Below are 19,804 nucleotides of genomic sequence, written 5' to 3'. Positions count from 1 at the left end.
AATAATATTTTCGGGAAGTATTGGTGTAACTAGAATCTTTGGGACTTCAGGGCAAATACTATCCCCTCCCCCGCTATATTGACTCTATAGCAGTTGACTTGATACCATCACCACTACATAGTGACTGAATAATACCGCCATACTGTTTATGAAACACATTATATACAGAATAATATTCCTCCATATAGAGACCATATAGCAGTAGATACCAGCAGTGACTAACAGGTGACGTCTTCCTGGAGTCGTTCTCTTCCCTTTTGTACGCTGAGCGGACTCGTTGTAGTAACTCTGCATAGATTCCATGTCTTTAATTGTCCTGGACACTTTCTTCTGCCCCAAAGATCCCGAAAAGCCTTAGTTCACTTAGCCCAGATATGGGTCCTACCAGGGGTCAGTCAGCAACAAAGAAGCTGCAAACTTATCCCGCACCGCTACACAAGATGGCGCTGGTACCTTCCTAAGAATCCTGAGGAGAGGGGATACGTGATTGATCGTGAGGGGTCCGACTGCCTAGACTCCCGTGATCTCCTGCCCAGCATCCCAGATCTCTCCAGGCACAGGTGACCTCCGCTCCGTGCAGGGATTACTGTCGACCACCGCACCAAGATGTGCCCGACATGTCTCTCCATGAATCTCTATGGGAGAGCCGGGGATACACAAACGGGACCCCGCGTGATCAAACATTTATCCCCACAGGATTCTGTGACTAGGCGATCGCGCAGATGTCCGCCATTAACCCCTCAGATGCCATGATCAATACTGATTGGATGATCGGATTGCCCGCAGCGCTGCCGCGGGGATCCGTTCATCCAGCATGACAGCCGGAGGTCCCCTTACCTAGCTCCGGCTGTCTCCCGGGGTCTTCTGCTCTGGTCTGCGATCGAGCAGAGGATCACCGATAATACTGATCAGTGCTGTGTCCTATGCATAGCACTGCACAGTATTAGCAATCAAATGATTGCTATAGATAGTCTCCTATGGGGACATAAAAAGTGTAAAAAAAAAAAAAGTTGAAACATGTAAAAATAAAAAGTAAAAAAAAAGGGAAAAATCGCCAACCCCAATAAAAATGAAAATTGTCAGTTTTTCCTATTTTACCCCCAAAAAGCATAAAACTTTTTTTAATAAACATATTTGGTATCGCCGTGTGTGTAAATGTTCGAACTATCAAAATATAATGTTAATGATCCCGTACGGTGAATGGCGTAAATGTAAAAAATTTTAAAAGTCCACAAATCCTGCTTTTTTGTCACATTTTATTAAAAAAAATAATAATAAATGATCTAAAAGTTTTATATATGCAAATGTGGTATCTAAAAAAAGTACAGATGACGGCACAAAAAATGAGCCCTCATACCGCCCCATATATGGAAAAATGAAAAAGTTATAGGTGGTCAAAATAGGGCGATTTTAGATTACTGATTTTGTACAAAAAGTTTTAGATTTTTTTTAAGCGGTACAAAAATATAAGTATCTACCCATGGGTATCATTTTAATCGTATTGACCGACAGAATAAAGAACACCTATAATTTTTACCATAAAGTGTACAGCATGAAAACAAAACCTTCCAAAATGTGCAAAATTTTGGTTTTCATTGAAATTTCCTCCCTAAATTTTTTTTTGGGGGGGTTTGCCGTACATTTTATGGTAAAATTAGAGGTTTCATTACAAAGTGCAATTGGTCACGCATAAAACAAGCCCTTATATGGGTCTGCAGATGGAAATATAAAGGAGTTATGGATTTTAGAAGGCAAGGAGGAAAAAACGAACACGCAAAAATAAAATTGGCCTGGTCCTTGAGGTGAAAATGTGCTTGGTCATTAAGGGGTTAAAGGGGTACTTCGGTGCTTCAGTGTTTTTAACTTTTTGTTCAGAACGCTCGGAGCCAGAGGCCGTGATCATAATGTCACAGCCACGGCCCCTTGTGATGTCATTTTCATGCCCCCTCTATTCGTGTCTATTGGAGGGGGCGTGTCAGATTACACGCCCCCTCCGATACACATGAATGGAGGGGATGCGCCATCACGATGGGGCGTGGTCGTGACGTCACTGGAGTTTATTTTAGAACGCCCTGTGCTGCGGGAGATCCTGGGGGGCCCGAGCAGCCAGACCCCCGCGATCAGACATCTTATCCCCCATACTTTAGATAAGGGATAAGATGTCTAGCAGTAGAGTACCCCTTTAAATCCCTTTATTCTTTCCCTCTGATACAGAAATGTTCCGGTTCGGGTCACTTGTGTGGGTCCAAATGGAGGTATAGGTGTGGCTGGCGAGCCGAGAGCGAAAATCATAAAAAATAAAGGTTCCTCTTTTAACTTGGTTCCAGGAAAATTTCACTAACTTTATTAGGACATAAGTCTTTCTATTCACATTAATAGACAAAAGACAAAAATGTGATACTGTCTGCCTAGACAGGATAGGGGATCGGTTATAGATCGGACCCTTGTGATCTCCTGAACGGGGCCCCGGCAGTCTACTGGAAGCGGCCGTTCTGACCCCCACAGGATGCCGCGGCCGACACACCCCCTCCATATATCTCTATGGGATATATGAAGGGGGAGTGTCGGCCGCCGCGCTCCATGCAGGGTTGGTCCGCCCCCTTCAAGGAGACTGTCAGGGCCCGATTCAGGAGATCGCAGGGAGTCCCAAGGGTCGGACCCCCATGATCTATAACGTATCCCCTATCCTTTGCCTGAATTCTCTGGCTGGCATGAGGATTATAAAGGGGAGCGGTTTGGATGACTGCCCCATTATAACCTGCGGGGTCAGGTGGATTGGGGGACACGGTCATTTGGTCCCTGACCGGGCCCCATAGCAGTGATTTTCCCTGAGGCTGTGTCCACATGATTGTCAAAGACGGGTGTCCCTGCTCCGTGTAAGGCAGGGGTGTCAACCTGTGGCCCTCCAGATGTTGCAAAACTTCAGAGGGAAGCCTTGATTTACCTTTGGGGACATTGTGCATCCTCTAGAGGAGGCAGACAGACCTTTGGTGTCCAGGCATGCTGGGAGTTGAAGGTTTGCAACATCTGTAGGGCCACAGTTTGACACCACTGTTGTATGGCTGCTCCGCTATCATAGCAACTATCTTTCTTCAGTTTTGCAGTAAATCTTTACAAAGTACTATTGCTTAGAAATGCAAAAATGTCCTGGGTTGTTAAAGGGTTAATACTGATAATAAAATCTGTGTTATTCTCTGCAGATTCTTGTAGCAGGAGATCAGAGGAGAATCTTATATCTTTAGATTATAAAGCAGATGATGATATCACACAAGATACATATGAAGAACATTCCATTATCCCAGATACACCCTCAGCCCTTCACAGCCAAGATCTGTCATCTCATCCTTATATACAGGTCCTGTCTTCTCAGTCATCACAGGATGTTCAGCAAAATAAAGGTCACAGAAGGGGTGTTGGACATCAGAAAGATTGTGCAAAGGAAAGGCCATATTCATGTTCAGAATGTGGAAAGTGTTTTACCAAGAAATCAAATCTTGTGAGACACAAGAGAAGCTACAAAGGAGAGAAGCCGTTTTCATGTCCACAATGTGAGAAATGTTTTACTGGGAAACAAGGTCTTGTTCGCCATCAAAGAACTCACACAGGAGAGAAGCCATTTCCATGTTCAGAATGTGGGAAATGTTTTACTCAGAAATCATACCTTGTTGTACATCAAAGAACTCACACAGGAGAGAAGCCATTTTCATGTTCAGAATGTGGGAAATGTTTTACTTATAAATTAGACCTTGTTGTACATCAAAGAAATCACACAGGAGAGAAGCCATTTTCATGTTCAGAATGTGGAAAATGTTTTGCTTTTAAATCATGTCTTGTTGTACATGAAAGAACTCACACAGGAGAGAAGCCATTTTCATGTTCAGAATGTGGGAAATGTTTTAATTATAAATCAGGTCTTGTTGTACATCAAAGAACTCACACAGGAGAGAAGCCATTTTCATGTTCAGAATGTGGGAAATGTTTTACTCAGAAATCAGACCTTGTTTTACATCAAAGAACTCACACAGGAGAGAAGCCATTTTCATGTTCAGAATGTGGGAAATGTTTTGCTCAGAAATCAGATCTTATTAAACATCAAAGAACTCACACAGGGGAGAAGCCATTTCCATGTTCAGAATGTGTGAAATGTTTTACTCAGAAATCAGACCTTGTTTTACATCAAAGAACTCACACAGGAGAAAAGCCATTTTCATGTTCAGAATGTGGGAAATGTTTTGCTCAGAAATCAGACCTTGTTGTACATAGAAAAACTCACTCAGGAGAGAAGCCATTTTCTTGCGCAGAATGTGGGAAATGTTTTGCTCAAAAATCAATTCTTGTTAACCATCAAATAACTCACACAGGGGATAAGCCATTTTTATGTTCAGAATGTGGCAAATGTTTTACTCGCAAATCAGACCTTGTTGTACATCGAAAAACTCACACAGGAGAGAAGCCATTTTCATGTTCTAACACAGGGGAGAACATGAAGCAGAGCAAAAAATAATGCAAATAACACATCTATATATTAACCATGTACATAGGATAGTTGACAATAATACATACTTATATATATTTATACAATATATGCTTCATCTCCAAACTTGATATCAATTTTAAAGAAGTTCTCTATATTATACTGCTCAAAAAAATAAAGGGAACACTAAGATAACAGATCCTAGATCTGAATGAATGAACTTATTGTATGAAATACTTTCGTCTTTACATCGTTGAATGCGCTGACAACAAAATCTCACAAAAAATATCAATGGAAATCAAATGTATCAACCCATGGAGGTCTGGATATGGAGTCACACTCAAAATCACAGTGGAAAACCCCACTACAGGCTGATCCAACTTTATGTAATGTCCTTAATACAAGTCACAATGAGGCTCAGTAGTGTGTATGGCCTCCACGTGCCCGTATGACCTCCCTACAACGCCTGGACATGCTCCTGATGAGGTGGAGGATGGTCTCCTGAGAGATGTCCTCCCAGACCTGGACTAAAGCATCCACCCACTCCTGGACAGTCTGTGGTGGATGGAGCGAGACGTCCCACAACTGCTCAATCGGATTCAGGGGAACGAGCGGCCAGTCCATAGCATCAATGCCTTCCTCTTGTAGATACTGCTGACACACTCCAGCCACATGAGGTCTAGCATTGTTTTGTATTAGGAGGAACCCAGGGCCAACCGCACCAGCATATGGTCTCACAAGGGGTCTGAGGATCTCATCTCGGTACCTAATGGCAGTCAGGCTACCTCTGGCAAGAACATGGAGGGCTGTGCGGCCACCAAAGAAATGCCACCCCACACCATTACTGACCCACCGCCAAACCGGTCATGCTGGAGGATGTTGCAGGCAGCAGAATATTCTCCACGTCTGTCACATGTGCTCAGTGTGAACCTGCTTTCATCTGTGAAGAGCACAGGGCACCAGTGGGGAATTTGACAATCTTGTTGTTCTCTGGCAAATGCCAAACATCCTGCACGGTGTTGGGCTGTAAGCACAACCCCCACCTGTGGACGTCAGGCCCTCATACCACCCTTATGTATCTGTTTCTGACCGATTGAGTGGACACATGCACATTTGTGGCCTGCTGGAGGTCTTTTTGCAGGGCTCTGGCAGTGCTCCTCCTGCTCCTCCTTGCACAAAGGCGGAGGTAGCAGCCATGCTTCTGGGTTGTTGCCCTTCTACGTCCTCCTCCACATCTCCTGATGTACTGGCCTGTCTCCTGGTAGCGCCTCCATGCTCTGGACACTACACTGACAGACACAGCAAACCTTCTTGCTACAGTTCGCAATGATGTGCCATCCTGGATGAGCTGCAATACCTGAGCCACTTGTGTGGGTTGTAGACTCCGTCTCATACTACCACTAGAGAGAAAGCACTGCCAGCATTCAAAAGTGACCAAAACATCAGCCAGGAAGCATATGAACTGAAAAGTGGTCTGTGGTCACCACCTGCAGAACCACTCCTTTATTGGGGGTGCTAATTGCCTATAATTTCCACCTGTTGTCTGTTCCATTTGCACAACAGCATGTGAAATTAATTGTCAATCAGTGTTGCTTCCTGAGTGGACAGTGTGATTTCACAGAAGTGTCATTGACTAGGAGTTACATTGTGTTGTTTAAGTGTTCCCTTTATTTTTTTGACTTATAATAAATGTAATATTGTCCCTGACGTTGTATATAGGGAATGTAACGCGTCAGTGTTGTCCCCGCCCCCTTCTCATTATGATTATAGAGACTTTAATTCAAGGCATCAGACAGGATCCGCGCGTCTCCCTTGAAGATCGTCTCTTCTGAACATAAGACGCTGCAGATACTTTTATTTATCACAAACCCTAGACCAGCGTTTCCCGTCTTGACGTCTATTTTCGGTCTCAAATCTTAAAATCCATTTTTCTATATGAGAAGTCGTCAATATGTCAGCGTCCCCCGGGTTCAGTAAACATCGGTGTAATTCTTTTCCTTTTCTTTGTCCTCCCCGGGGTATAAAATACCTAGAGATCTGATCACATCTGGTACAAGATCTCTTTACTTCACACTTTGCGCCATTATTACACGGATTGAAGACCCAGTTACACGCTCGTAAATTCCCATATATGTCGCGGATTGGAAGGAAAAAGGTTCTTAAATCTTATATTTACCAATAATATTTTATATTTTTACAGTCCGTCCCTATCATAGTACGGAATTGTTATTTTTCTTCTATCCGATGGTTATTTAGTAATTTTGTTATGATTCAGAAGAGACCACGTGTCCCGTATAGACGCTCACCCTGAAGACATTAGACGGCGGTTTTGTGTTTCCGGATTTACACACTTATTATAAAGCTTTTCCTTCGTCTGGATTATTAGAGCTCGTTCGCTCTTCTTTTTCTCCTCCTCCCCTTTATATTCCTCCTCATGTGGATATGGAATTCTCCTCAGTCCCTCCTTCTATAGGGCCCATTTTGTGGCCCCCGCACTCCTCCTTGGCCTCTCTAGTTCTTTCCTCTTTTATATATAACTTTGTCGGTATTACGAGACTGCTCTACGACTGATTCTGATTTCCCTTCTCCCCTAACCCCACTTTCTTTACTCCCTATGGTTATTACTAAACACATTTTCCCTCTTCCCCTTTGTGGGAACGTTTACATTCTTTTACGTTACGAGATTTATATTCTTCTACTAAGACTTTGCCCATAGAGGAATCTCAGGCTTTCTGGGGTTTTATAAGTAAATTTCTCTTTACTCTCCAATGTTTTCAGCGTTATACTAACATACGTCCCTGAAATTGGTTAGAGAGATTGTATTTATTTCCTAAATAATAATACTATCTAAGCTTTATTCTTATCTGATTTCTTCTGCTCCTAATAGTAACCAAAATGCATCTTATATAAGAAGAGGAGCTGAATATCCAACTCTCTGAAGAACAGTGCGGATTTATCTCTAGCGCTCACGTGGCTGCTCCCCCTGTATTCGTATACAGGAAAGTTCATATAAGATATGTTGTCGAGGGTATGGGACTCCTCCTCTCCTTTTGTCACATGGTATTAGAGAATCTTCTCAATGTTGAAGGTGTGGGAGTGAGTCAGGCCATTAGCTATCAGTCCTTTGATAAAGCTGGGGAGCCGACGAAACATCATTGAACTGGATACATGGGAGTTTTAATTGCAGCTCTTACATTTAGCTTCTGATTACTAAATATATTGAGAGCTCCTGAACGGCCATACAGAATAAGCGCACATTCCTTCTGAGTTTATCATATTTCCAGCACACTGATACGGAGCTAAACTGGATCTGTAATTATAACAGTGGTGTGGTTCTGACACCTAGTGGTGAACATTTCATTTGGTTTTTGATTTCTTTTGATATTATAATAGTGACCAATAAAAGTTACATTTTATAGGGAAGGTTCTTAGTTTAGGGTACCCCTTTAGTGGTTTTCCCCTAAAGTTGTTGATATATTCCGAGTTATCCGGGCACCTTCTGGGGTTTTGTTGTATGTGGATTGAGTCGGACACTCTTTTACATATTGCAAAAGAAAGACATAGAAAATCTATGAAACAATCTGGGGTCAGCTCACCGCCTGACGATGCCTTCAGTATATGGATGGATAGGACACTTGCTTCACATTTGGAAGCTCGGCAAATGAAAGAAGCTGGTAAATTCTATTATCCCATTCTCTAAGATGGTGTATAAAACAGGAAATGCTAAATTTGAGGGAGTGTGGGGCGCCTGGTGTTCCTCCCCCCTGACTCCCCAGAGTCAGTGCGTGGTTTATCTGATCCACATATTGTTACGCCTAGCGCTCCGGGTCCCCGCTCCTCCCCGGAGCGCTCACGGCGTCTTTCGCCCTGCAGCTCCCCGGTCAGTCCCGCTGACCGGGAGCGCTGCTCTGTCATGGCCGTTGGGGATGCGATTCGCACAGCGGGACGCGCCCGCTCGCGAATCGCATCCCAGGTCACTTACCCGTTCCCGTCCCCTGCTGTCATGTGCTGGCGCGCGCGGCTCCGCTCTCTAGGGCGCGCGCGCGCCAGCTCCCTGAGACTTAAAGGGCCAGTGCACCAATGATTGGTGCCTGGCCCAATTAGCTTAATTGGTTCCCACCTGTTCCCTGGCTATATCTAGTCTCCTCCCTTGCACTCCCTTGCCGGATCTTGTTGCCTTAGTGCCAGTGAAAGCGTTCCTTGTGTGTTTAATAACCTGTGTACCAGTACTTTTGCTATCTCCCCTGACTACGAATCTTGCCGCCTGCCCCCGACCTTCTGCTACGTCCGACCTTGCCACTGCCTACTCCCTTGTACCTCGCCTATCTTCAGTATCTTCAGCAGCCAGAGAGGTGAGCCGTTGCTAGTGGATACGACCTGGTCACTACCGCCGCAGCAAGACCATCCCGCTTTGCGGCGGGCTCTGGTGAAAACCTGTAGTGGCTTAGAACCGGTCCACTAGCACGGTCCTCGCCATCCCTCTCTGGCACAGAGGATCCACTACCTGCCAGCCGGCATCGTGACACATATGGTGAATGTTGGTTCCTAGATATGTTCCTGTCTTATGTGATTGTGCTGACATGAGGCAGTTCGTTCGGCGGCAGCATTCCCATTCCCTTTTTATTACTTGCTTTTTCTTTTAAATTCATTTCTAAATAGTGCTTAATCAGTGGAGGCGTAAGAGGTGGGGGGGGGGGCAATCGGGACTATTTTTCTGTTTTCTGGCACCTCAGGGTGCGTGTTCTGTGTTATTGTTCCTTTTATCAGCTCGATCCTGACTGTATGTGATGTCTCCCTCACCCTGACTGCTGCCCTTGTATGTTCCTGTATTTTTGCCGGTCTTACTAGCTTGTAATGCCGATGGTCTTTTATCTTTCAATAAAACCAATTTTCCCTAATTACCAAATTTTTCCATGCTGTCACCTTTGCATTAGAATTTCGACCCAGATGGGCCTTAAAGGAGTAGTCCAGTGGTGACTCAGTGGTGAGCAACTTATCCCCTATCCTAAGGATAGGGGACAAGTTGCAGATTGGGGGGGGTCCGACCGCTGGGGCCCCCTGCGATCTCCTGTACGGAGCCCCGACAGCCCACGGGAAGGGGGCGTGTCGACCTCCGCACGAGTCGGCGGCCGACACGTCCCCTCAATACAACTCTATGGCAGAGCCGAAGCGCTGCCTTCGGCAATCTCCGGCTCTGCCATTGAGATGTATTGAGGGGGCGTGTCGGCCGCCGCTTCGTGCCGGGGTCGACACCCGCTATCTGGGCGGAGAGCCGGGACCCCGTACAGAGAGATCGCAGGGGGCCCCAGCGGTCGGACCCCCCGCGATCTCAAACTTATCCCCTATCCTTAGGATAGGGGATACGTTTTTCACCACTGGACTACCCCTTTAAGCCAACCTGAAAAGAGATCCACACACACCAAAATGTATTCATACCCTCCTCACAAGGGGAGTTGGACACAGTGGTCCCTCAAGTTACAAAAGTAATTGGTTCCAGGACGACCATTGTATGTTTGGACTGTAACTCTATGGAAACCTGGTAATTGGTTCTGAAGCCACCAAAAATGTCATGCAAAAATAGGAAAAAGTGAAGATTAAAGAAAGATAAGTAGATATTAATATAGATAAAGCAAATCCTTCCATATAAAAGTAATAGAGATCTGCTGGGAGCTGTAATCACTGTCTATGTAGAGGACAGGAGCTTCTTCAGGGTCCTGTACAGTACACACAGTGTCCCAAAAAAATGTAAAATAGAGCTGCCCCCACCTGGAGCAGCTAACCCTGGCACAGGTAAGAGTAGTACAGAACATGTAATACCTCCCTGTACTGTAGGGGGTGCTACCAGACAGGAATTCAGTGCATACACTTCAGTAATAAAGGGGTTTTACCAGTGAATGCCCATTCTGATTGGTCGGTTCTTGCAGCCATGGACACGTGTCACAGATCTGGACTGTTTGTACATTGTATGTTGTGTCTGGTTTCAAGTTCCAATGGTCCAGAAAAGACCATTGTATGATGAAACTATTGTATGTTGAGGCAACTGTATAGTCTATCTTCAGCTGCTAAAATGAGTAAATCCGCCACGTTTAGGAGGCACCTGCCCGCTTTCCTACATTAGGTCTGGCACAGGTCATGCCGGCCGGTGTTTACCTGGTGACCACTGTGGTAAATCCTGGGGCTATCCAGTGATCACTCACCAGTGATATTATAGTCATTTTCCAGTCGTGGGTGACTCCATGAGTCTCCGGGGACATCATTGGGCACAGAACCTTTGGTAGACAGATTTTATCCTTGTTGTTTTTATACAGACCGGTATCATTCAGGACAGCTCGTTGCTTTATCCACTTGCCCTCCTCGGTGCCTCTGGAGACCTTTTTAAGATGGTTGCGTCAACCACATCAGGTCCATTGTGCTTTTCTTACCTGTAATAGAGGAACAGACTTGTCCTGAGCCCTCGGCATATTAAAATCTTCGAAACCCCTTAAGGACGCAGGGTGTACATGTATACTTTGTGCCCGCTCCCCTGCTATTACGCGGGGTCACAAGCTGGCTGGGAACCATGTCTAATGCCAGACATCATTGATCGCGGTGATTCCCGTTATTAACCCATTAGATGCCGCAATCAAAGTTGATTGTGGCATCTAAAATAAAAGAAAAGCTTTCTTGGCAGCTCAGTGGAGCTGATCCGGACCACCGCGGTGTAACAATTAGCTGAGAGGATGGCGGGAGGGCCCTTACATGCCTCCTTGCCGTCCAGTCTCTTCCTTGATGCTCCAGTCAGCTTCAGCGCAGATAACACTGATCAATGCTATGCTATGGCACAGAACAGTGTATACAATCAGAGGATTGCATGTTATAGTCCCCGACAGGGACTAAAAAAGGGTGTAAGAAAACAAGTTAATAAATGTGAATTAACCCCTTCCATGCTAAAAGTTTGAATCACCCCCCTTTTCCAATTTAACCCCTTAATGACGCATGACTTATATATTTACGTTCTGTGCTGGCTCCTGTTATGCGAAGCGTGCTCAGGGGCTGAGCACGCTTCATACCCGGTGGGTCCCGGTTGCTATCTACAACCAGGACCCGCGGACATTGCTGATCAGGCTGATATCCGGTATTATCCCTTTAGACGCCGCAATCAAAGTTGATCGCGGCCTCTAAAACAGGAGAAACAGTTGCCGGTTAGCTCAGTCAGCTGTTCGGGACCACCGTGGTGAAATCGTGGTGTCCTGAACAGCTGAGAGGACAGCGGGAGGCTACTTACCTTACTTCCCACCATCCGATTGTCGCTCTGCTGCTCCATGCCTGAGATCCAAACTAGAGGAGCAGAGCACCGATAACACTGATCAATGCTATGCTATGGCACAGAACAGCGTATGCAATCCAATAATTGCATGTAATAGACAAAAAAAGTGTGAAAAAAATAAGTTAATAAATGTGATTTAGCGCATAAAACAAGCCTCATTTAGGCCTGTAGGTGGAAAACTGAAAGCGTTATGATTTTTAGAAGGTGAGGAAAAAAACAAAAGTGCAAAAATGGGAAAAAAAAGTCCTCAAGCGGTTAAACTGCTTTGTCAGTAAGATCCTATCCTCTTGCTGCTCAGCATCTGCCCCTGTCTGGGCTTTTACTTCCCACCTCGGTTGGCAGCATCGGCACCTCCATCATCTCCTTAGACGAGAATAAAAGATGCACTCCTGGTGTAGTAACGTTCCGGTAAACCCTGGCAGGTAGGTGGTAGAAGGCATACCGGAAGATGTTGTGCTGAGGACACAACACCAGCACTGGCACGTAGACTCCTAATTGGAATCCAAGATGGCCGTCAGCAGCCACGGCATCCTCTCCAGGACTGGAAGGATCCTCGGTGGGATGAATGTACTTGAAGAGGATCACACACAATCCACAGTGGTAAAATGGAGGATACCTGGTGCTAGTACTAAGACTAGTTATGGAAGAATCTGACCATAGATCCTAATAACAGAACGGTGTCGTTTATTCCATACAAGTAACATTAAAGGAGTACTCCACTGCCCCAGCGTTCAGAGCATTTTGTTCTGAACTCTGGGTGCGGGGGTCGTGACATCACACCACGCCCCCTCAATGCAAGTCTATGAGGGGGCATGGTGTGACATCATAAGGGGCGTGGCCATAACATCACAACCCCTGCAGCCCGCACTCAGCGTTCTAAACGAATGACAGGTGCTGCACAGAGATCACGGGGGTCCCAGCTGCGGGATCAGACATCTCATTCCCCTATTCTTTGGATAAAGGATAAGATGTCTAGGGGTGGAGTACCCCTTTAAGTTTCTAACCCGAACCGGGTTCTTCATCAGGTAAATAGATATAGGAGTACTCACAGTTACATCCTTATTATAAGCGGTGAACGAATCCCTACCGGGTCACTAGAGTCACCTGACCGGAGGTGAAATGTATATAAAATCTATAGAATTGATGTCCTCCTAAAAATGCAAATATAAACAAATATATATCAAAAACTTTTACATTATGTCAGAAGGATTTACAAGAAATTAGAAATAGCCAAAAATGGAGACGGATGCCTCTGGAAACAGCTGGAGGCACCCCACGTTCATATACAAAGGGTAATGCGGACTTATAACTATAATCTAGACATAAGGGGTTTTACAATATGGTCACAGAATATAAAATCCATATATTATACGGCCCATTATGAGCCATAAATGTGTATAAAATGTCACAGTGCGACATCTAATGGAGGAACACGCCGGTCTTACATCCAAATGGAGAAGGTAAGTTTTATGGCCTCGCATGGTGGACGATCAATACCATTGAAGGCATTAATGCTTTCACAATATAGCGTGATGTTGAGCGCCTTGTTTATACAGTTACAAATATATACAAAAAATATTATAAAAGTATATACAAAAATTAATAGTATATTTATAAACAGGTAAAGTATATAGGCAGCTCCCCGCAGGTAAGTCCCCCCCACAGCAGGGCAGGTGTATGGCGGCACCAAAGTCCATATGAGAAGGAAAAATAACCAGCGTGGACAATGCAGAGTCCTGTTTATTGGAGAAAAGTCACAAGAAGGTGAACACCATGACGCGTTTCAGGCATCGCTGCCCTTAGTCATACAACGTTTACACTGAATTTCTCCAGTTAGATAGGTGAGAACATTAACCCCTTAAGGACTGAGCCCTTTTCACCTTAAGGACTGAGCCCTTTTTTGTAATTCTGACCACTGTCACTTTAAGCATTAATAACTCTAAGATGCTTTTACCGATTATTCTAAATTCTACAATTTTCTAAATTTTCATGAAAATTGCAAAATCTGAAGTGACAGATGTTACAGAACTACAACTCCCAGCATGCCTGGGTAGTCTTGGCATGCTGAGAGTTGTAGTTTGGAAACATCTGGAGGGCTACCATTTGGGCACCACTGTAATAGTGGTCTCCAAACTGTGACCCTCCAGATGTTGCAAAACTACAAAACCCAGCATGCCCAGACAGCCTTTGGCTGTCTGGGCATGCTGGGAGTTGCAGTTTGGCAACCACTAGAAGCGCATCAGTAAAGATCGCTTTACTGACATCTTCCTACCCCCCCCCCCCCCCACCGCCGCCTCCCTACCTGCGCCGCTGATCTCCGATGTCTCCAGCGATGATCTGCGGTCCCCACGGCATCTTCTCTCCAGGTACCGGCCGCCATCTTCTCCCCCCGTTCTGCCCGACATCGAGGGGTGGGCAGAGCGGGGGGTTTCCATGGCAACCCCCTGTTGTGCGCTGTCATTGGTCAGAATTAATTTCTGACTAATGGCAGGGGATAGGAGGAGGTTGCACCACTGCAACCTCGCTCCTATCCCTCAGGATGATCGGAGCTGTCACTGACCGCTCCGATCATCCCTATTTTCTGGGCGATCGGGTCACCAGAGACCCGATCAGCCCTGAATAGCATAAAATTGCATGTCTGACTTAACATGTGATTTCCTGCGATCGCCAACATGGGGAGGTCTCAGGACCCCCCTCGGTGATGTGCCGGGATGCCTGCTGAATTATTTCAGCAGGCATACCGGTCCCCGCCTGGCTAGCAGCGGGGACCGGAATTCCCACGGGCATATCCATCCTTAAGAGGTTAAAGGGGTACTCCGGTGGCCAATGTGTTTTTTCAGTTTCTACTTACCCTTGCAGGTGAGTTTTGTTCTTATCTCTGGTCTCAGTCTCGCTCTTTGTTTGTCTTTCTTTTCTTTGCACAAGTGTGTCCATGTAGTGTAGCATCTATTTCCGTTTTGCCTTTGTTTTAGAAACTAGCCGGTCTCCTCTTTCAGTGCCCCGCCCAACTTGTTTTGCGTTGCCGCCAAGCCCTGTTTGTGGCCGGCTTTATTTTTTTTCCCTTTAGCCCTTTCCCTGCCCTGTTCATTAGTATACTCATCCCACCCTCAGCTTCTCACCCCACAGTCCCCACATCAGGGAATTAATGAATTGTCAGTGGGGGGGGGGGGGCTGATCATATGTGACCCGCGGGCGCTGCTCTGCTTCTACCCCCCCCCCCTCAAAAAAAAAAAGCAATGTCCCCGCATCAGGGAAAGTGTTAACTGTGAGCCGCAGCCTGCACATTCTTCCCATGTTAGGGAATGAATTGTCATCCGCAGTGCGCTGTCCCCACATCAGTGAACTAATCATAATTTGAATCACCATCCTACGTTCCCTCGTTGCTACGGTAACGGCCTCACAGTCCCCTGCTGCGATCCTCACACTGCTTCCTGGGGAGGGGAATGTCACAGAGCCGTCAGCGTATCACCGGCCGCAGCGATGTCCCGCCTCGGCCGGTCATAGGCTGAACGCACTGTCATGTAAGGAGCCGGCCGGCAGGAAGCAGCATGAGGATCGCAGCAGAGGACCGTGAGGTTGTTACCGTAGCAACGGGGAAAGTAGGAAGGTGAGTCAAACTTTATTTTGTTTATTTTTGCAGCCTGGGTACAGGTATATGTAAAATTCATCAGTACAGATGTCCTTTAACTGTGAGACGCAGCAGCGCTGTACATTCTCCCCACGTCGGGGAATGAATGATTTGTGAGCGCGGGCGCAGGGCTTCTGATCAGCTTCTGTTCTCCGATCAGAAGCCCTGCGCCCGCGCTCAGAAATCATTCATTTCCCGACGTGGGGAGAATGTACAGCACTGCTGCGGCTCACAGTTAGCACTCGCGGGGACATCGCTTTGGGGGGGGGGGAGATGGGGGCAGGAAGCAGAGCAGCGCAGCGTCACATATGATTAGTTCCCTAATGTGGGGACAGCGCACTGCGGATGACAATTCATTCCCTGATGTGGGGACTGCGGGGTGAGAAGCTGACAGTGCGCCCGCAGGGGAGGATCATGATAGTTATACACAACTGGTCCCTAAAGGAAGTCAGGGATCACTTTCTACGAAAAATTACTAAAGCCCGGGGCAAAGAAAGCCCAGGGCACAAGATCCCTATTGCAGGGAGACTTCCCTAAAACTTAACTTTTAATGGTGCTCTGATAAAATATTTGTGACCAAAACGTTAAAAACTCATGTCAAGGTCCACTGTAATCTAATAACTGTGAGTGAGTTCACTGGGTTAATTGTATAGGGAACTACAGTTTCCCTTTATCTAAGTGAACCGAGACAGATTTAAAACACTAACATTTGCCCCCCTCTACTAGTTTCGGCGCTACTGCACCGTCCTCAGGAGGAACAATGGGCAAACACCTTCCCACGTGTCAAGTACTTCCTTATATATGGTCTGTTTGTGCTGTCATCACTCAGCGACAGGTGTATCAACCTATCCTGAGTGCTTGATGTTAGGGAACCAATCACAAAAATCCATTCCGGTTTGCCTGTCCTGGATTGTCCAATCACTAGGTTGCTGCCTTACCTGTCAACTCCGTGCGCCGTATTTCCGCATTGTAGGTCCAAGAAATTGATGCTGGAACCTCCAATTTCACTGGTGAACGTTTTTAACGTTTTGGTCACAAATATTTTATCAGAGCACCATTAAAAGTTAAGTTTTAGGGAAGTCTCCCTGCAATAGGGATCTTGTGCCCTGGGCTTTCTTTGCCCCGGGCTTTAGTAATTTTTCGGATCATGATAGTGCTGCGGCTGACATGTTACTAATTCCCCGCCATGGGGACAGTGCGCCTGTGGGGGGAATCCTGATAGCGCTGCGGCTGACATGTTACTAATTTACCCGCCATGGGGACAGTGCGTCTGCGGGAGGAATCATGATAAGCGATTCCCCTGATTCCCCCGCGGGCGCACGGTCCCCATGGCGGGGAAGGGGTTACATGTCAGCCGCAGCGCTGGTACAGGGTATTCAGTACATTGTGAGCCGGGCGCAGGGCTGGCTGACAGCGGGAGGAGACATCCATCCTCCCGCAACAATTCAATTAGTATTCATTACAGGGGTGTGGAAAAGGGGCAAAACCATTGCAGGAGAAAAAAAAACAGCAACGCCTGCAGCGCTGACGTCTTGTCCACAACAGTGAATAAACATGGCCGCAGGTGTGGACGACAGTCAAAGGCAACCAGAAAAACTATTTGACCTCCGTCATAGAAAAGAGGTCAGTATAACATGTGATTTACAAAAGTGCTAAACTCACTACAAGCATGCTAGAGAACCATAAAACTGCGATACCGGAGTACCCCTTTAATCGAGAACATGACCTATGGATGGAAATGTGAGAGAATATGTCTTATCCAGCCATGTTGTTCAGGCGCCATGAGCTTTAAAGAGGTACTCCGCTGCCCCAGCATTCAGAAGATTTTGTTCCAACTGCTTGGAGCGGGTGGCGGGGGTTGTGTAGTCACCTCATGACCCCTCAATGCAAGTCTATGGGAGTACGGCCGCCACACCTCCCTCCCATACATGACATCACGACCCCTGCCGCCCACACCCAGTGTTCAAAACTAATGTCAGGTGTTGCTCAGAAATCACGGAGATCACAGCTGCAGGATCCCCGCGATCAATCATCTTATCCCCGATCCTTTGGATAGAAGATAAGATGTCTAGGGGCGGAGTACCCCTTTAAATGACGTCTAACAAGTCCTTTCCTTGAACGGAGAGCGCACAGCTGGCTTCAGCCCCTCAGAGAGCTGGGAACCAACCATAGAGCCACCTGGTTAATTCTTCTCCACACTTCGGCCGAATACAACTTGTTCTTCCCTCTATAACCTAAGGAAGGACCCTGTGTAGAGTAGGAGACCCCACTAATCTAACACCTATAGGATCAGAATGTCCTAGAAGCCAGAAGATAGAAGTGATTTTATATGTCTAATCTGCTCATGTCCTGTTACCTTGTAGCCATATATGAGACTCTTTTCCTCCCATGTAAAATTATAGAGATGACATCGCTGGATCGGTGACTACGTTATAAAAGAAAAACTTTATTTTTTTTCCCCAATGTCTCTTTTATTGTTAACAAAAGATAAAAAAAAAGTATCAAATCATCGTTTCACCACAATAATATTCATATTGCCCCAATAATACATAAATTGCAAACAAAAAATCTTTAGAAAAAAAAGAAAGATAGAAATAGATCAACCCGACGTCTAGCATAAAACTTATTTATAATAATAAATGATTTAACCCCTTAAGGACCAGGCCATTTTTCATTTTTGCACTTCTTACCTTCTAAAAATCATAACGCTTTCAATTTTGCACCTATAGACTCATATGAGGGCTTGTTTTTTGTGCCACCATTTTTGATGGGACTTTTTGATCGCTGTTTTATACATTTTAGGGTATACAAAATGACCAAAAATACACAATTCTGGACTTTGGATTTTTTTTTTTTATACACCATTGACCACGTGGTTTAATTAACATGATATTTTTTATAGTTCAGACATTTACGCATGCAGCAATACCACATATTTATTTATGTTTATATATTTTTTTTATGGGAAAAGGGGGGTGATTCCAACTTTTATTAGGGAAGGGGTTAACCTCTTCAGGACGTGGGGCGTATGGATACGCCCTGCATCCCGAGTCCTTAAGGACGTAGGGAGTATGCATACGCCCATGGGAATTACGGTCCCCGCCGCTAGCCGGTTGGGGACCGGACCGGGATGCCTGCTAGAATCATTCAGCAGGCATCCCGGCACATCGCCGAGGGGGGGTCCTGAGACCCCCCATGTCAGCGATCGCAGAAAATCGCATGTCAATTCAGACATTCAATTTTCTGCTATTCCGGGCTGATCTGGTCTGATCGGAACTGATTCTGACCAATGGCAGCGCAGGACAGTGGGTCCCCGCCATTTTATGATGCCAACATATAGTAGACATATTGTATTTGTGAATAAAAATAAAATTTATTTGGAATATCCATTTTCCTTACAAGCAGAGAGTTTCAAAGTTAGAAAAATGCTAAATTTTCATGCAATTTTGGGATTTTTCACCAAAAAAGGATGCAAGTAACAACGAAAATTTACCACCAAAATAAAGTAGAATATGTCACGAAAAAACTCTCTCAGAATCAGAATATTCGGTAAAAGCGTTTTAGAGTTATTAATGCTTAAAGTGACGGTGGTCAGAATTGCGAAAAAGGGCTCAGACCTTAAGGTGAAAAAGGGCTGCGTCCTTAAGGGGTTAAATCACTTATCAACTTTGTAATTTTTTAAAACTATTTTTGCACCATTATTTAGTCCCCATAGGCGACTATTACTGTACATACAATCTACTGATTTCATATACTGTTCAATGCTTTGCTGATCGGACAAAGATGGAGGCAGGTAGGCACCCTCTCCCATCCCTCTCAGGAGCTGCCAGGAACGGTTTAGTTGATCGCCGCATCTAAGGGGTTAATGCCGGGCATAACCACGATCGGTTATGTCCGGCATTAGCCACAGGACCACCCGGCTATGACACGGGGTCATAGGTACACAGGTACATCCTTGGTCCTTAAGGTGTTAATGAAAAGGTTCTAAAAGTAATCTAAAGAGAACAAGTCTCCAAGGAATTGTTCAAGACATTTTGCCATGAAACAGGTTCCTCAATTTTGAATAACTGGGAACTTTTTTTTGCACCGCTGGGAAATGACTGGAGGGGGTAGAAGATCTCTAGTATATCGGAATAAGACGTCTAGTCACCAATAGTAGGTGTGAGATTAAAGGGGGTACTCCAGTGTTCTGTACATTTTGTCCAGAAATCTTGGAACTGGAGGCCGTGATCATGACTTCACAGACACGCCCCCCACCCCCCCCCACCCTGTGACATCGCACTGAGAAGATTCTGGAATACCATGTGACAAAAGGAGAGGAGGAGTCCCATACCCCCCACAATATAACTTATATGAACTCTCCTGTATACGAATACAGGGGGAGGAGCCACGTGAG

The 19,804-nt window shown here is 45.7% G+C and overlaps 2 protein-coding genes across 3 annotated transcripts in view; one reads left to right on the top strand and one right to left on the bottom strand.

The window, feature by feature from the left end:
- The window catches only part of LOC130298217 (oocyte zinc finger protein XlCOF22-like), a 300,794-nt gene that overhangs the window by 80,552 nt on the left and 200,438 nt on the right, over nucleotides 1-19,804 (bottom strand). The window lies entirely within an intron of this gene.
- LOC130298216 (zinc finger protein 84-like) overlaps nucleotides 1-19,804 on the top strand; it is a 111,191-nt gene that overhangs the window by 71,127 nt on the left and 20,260 nt on the right. Inside the window, exon 7 of one of the 2 annotated variants that reach the window (XM_056551130.1) lies at nucleotides 3,445-6,474. The exons of the other annotated variant lie outside the window; for it this stretch is intronic. Coding sequence (XP_056407105.1) covers nucleotides 3,445-4,504 — 1,060 coding nt within the window. The 3' untranslated portion in view covers nucleotides 4,505-6,474. Of the gene's footprint in view, nucleotides 1-3,444; nucleotides 6,475-19,804 lie in introns of those variants that run through there. 2 annotated transcript variants of the gene reach the window in all.

This window comes from Hyla sarda (assembly GCF_029499605.1).
Source record: "Hyla sarda isolate aHylSar1 chromosome 1 unlocalized genomic scaffold, aHylSar1.hap1 SUPER_1_unloc_5, whole genome shotgun sequence".
In the NCBI taxonomy this organism is placed as follows: Eukaryota; Metazoa; Chordata; class Amphibia; order Anura; family Hylidae; genus Hyla; species Hyla sarda.
The sequence above is the reverse complement of the archived record's forward strand: the minus strand, read 5'-3'. Positions and strand labels throughout refer to the sequence as shown.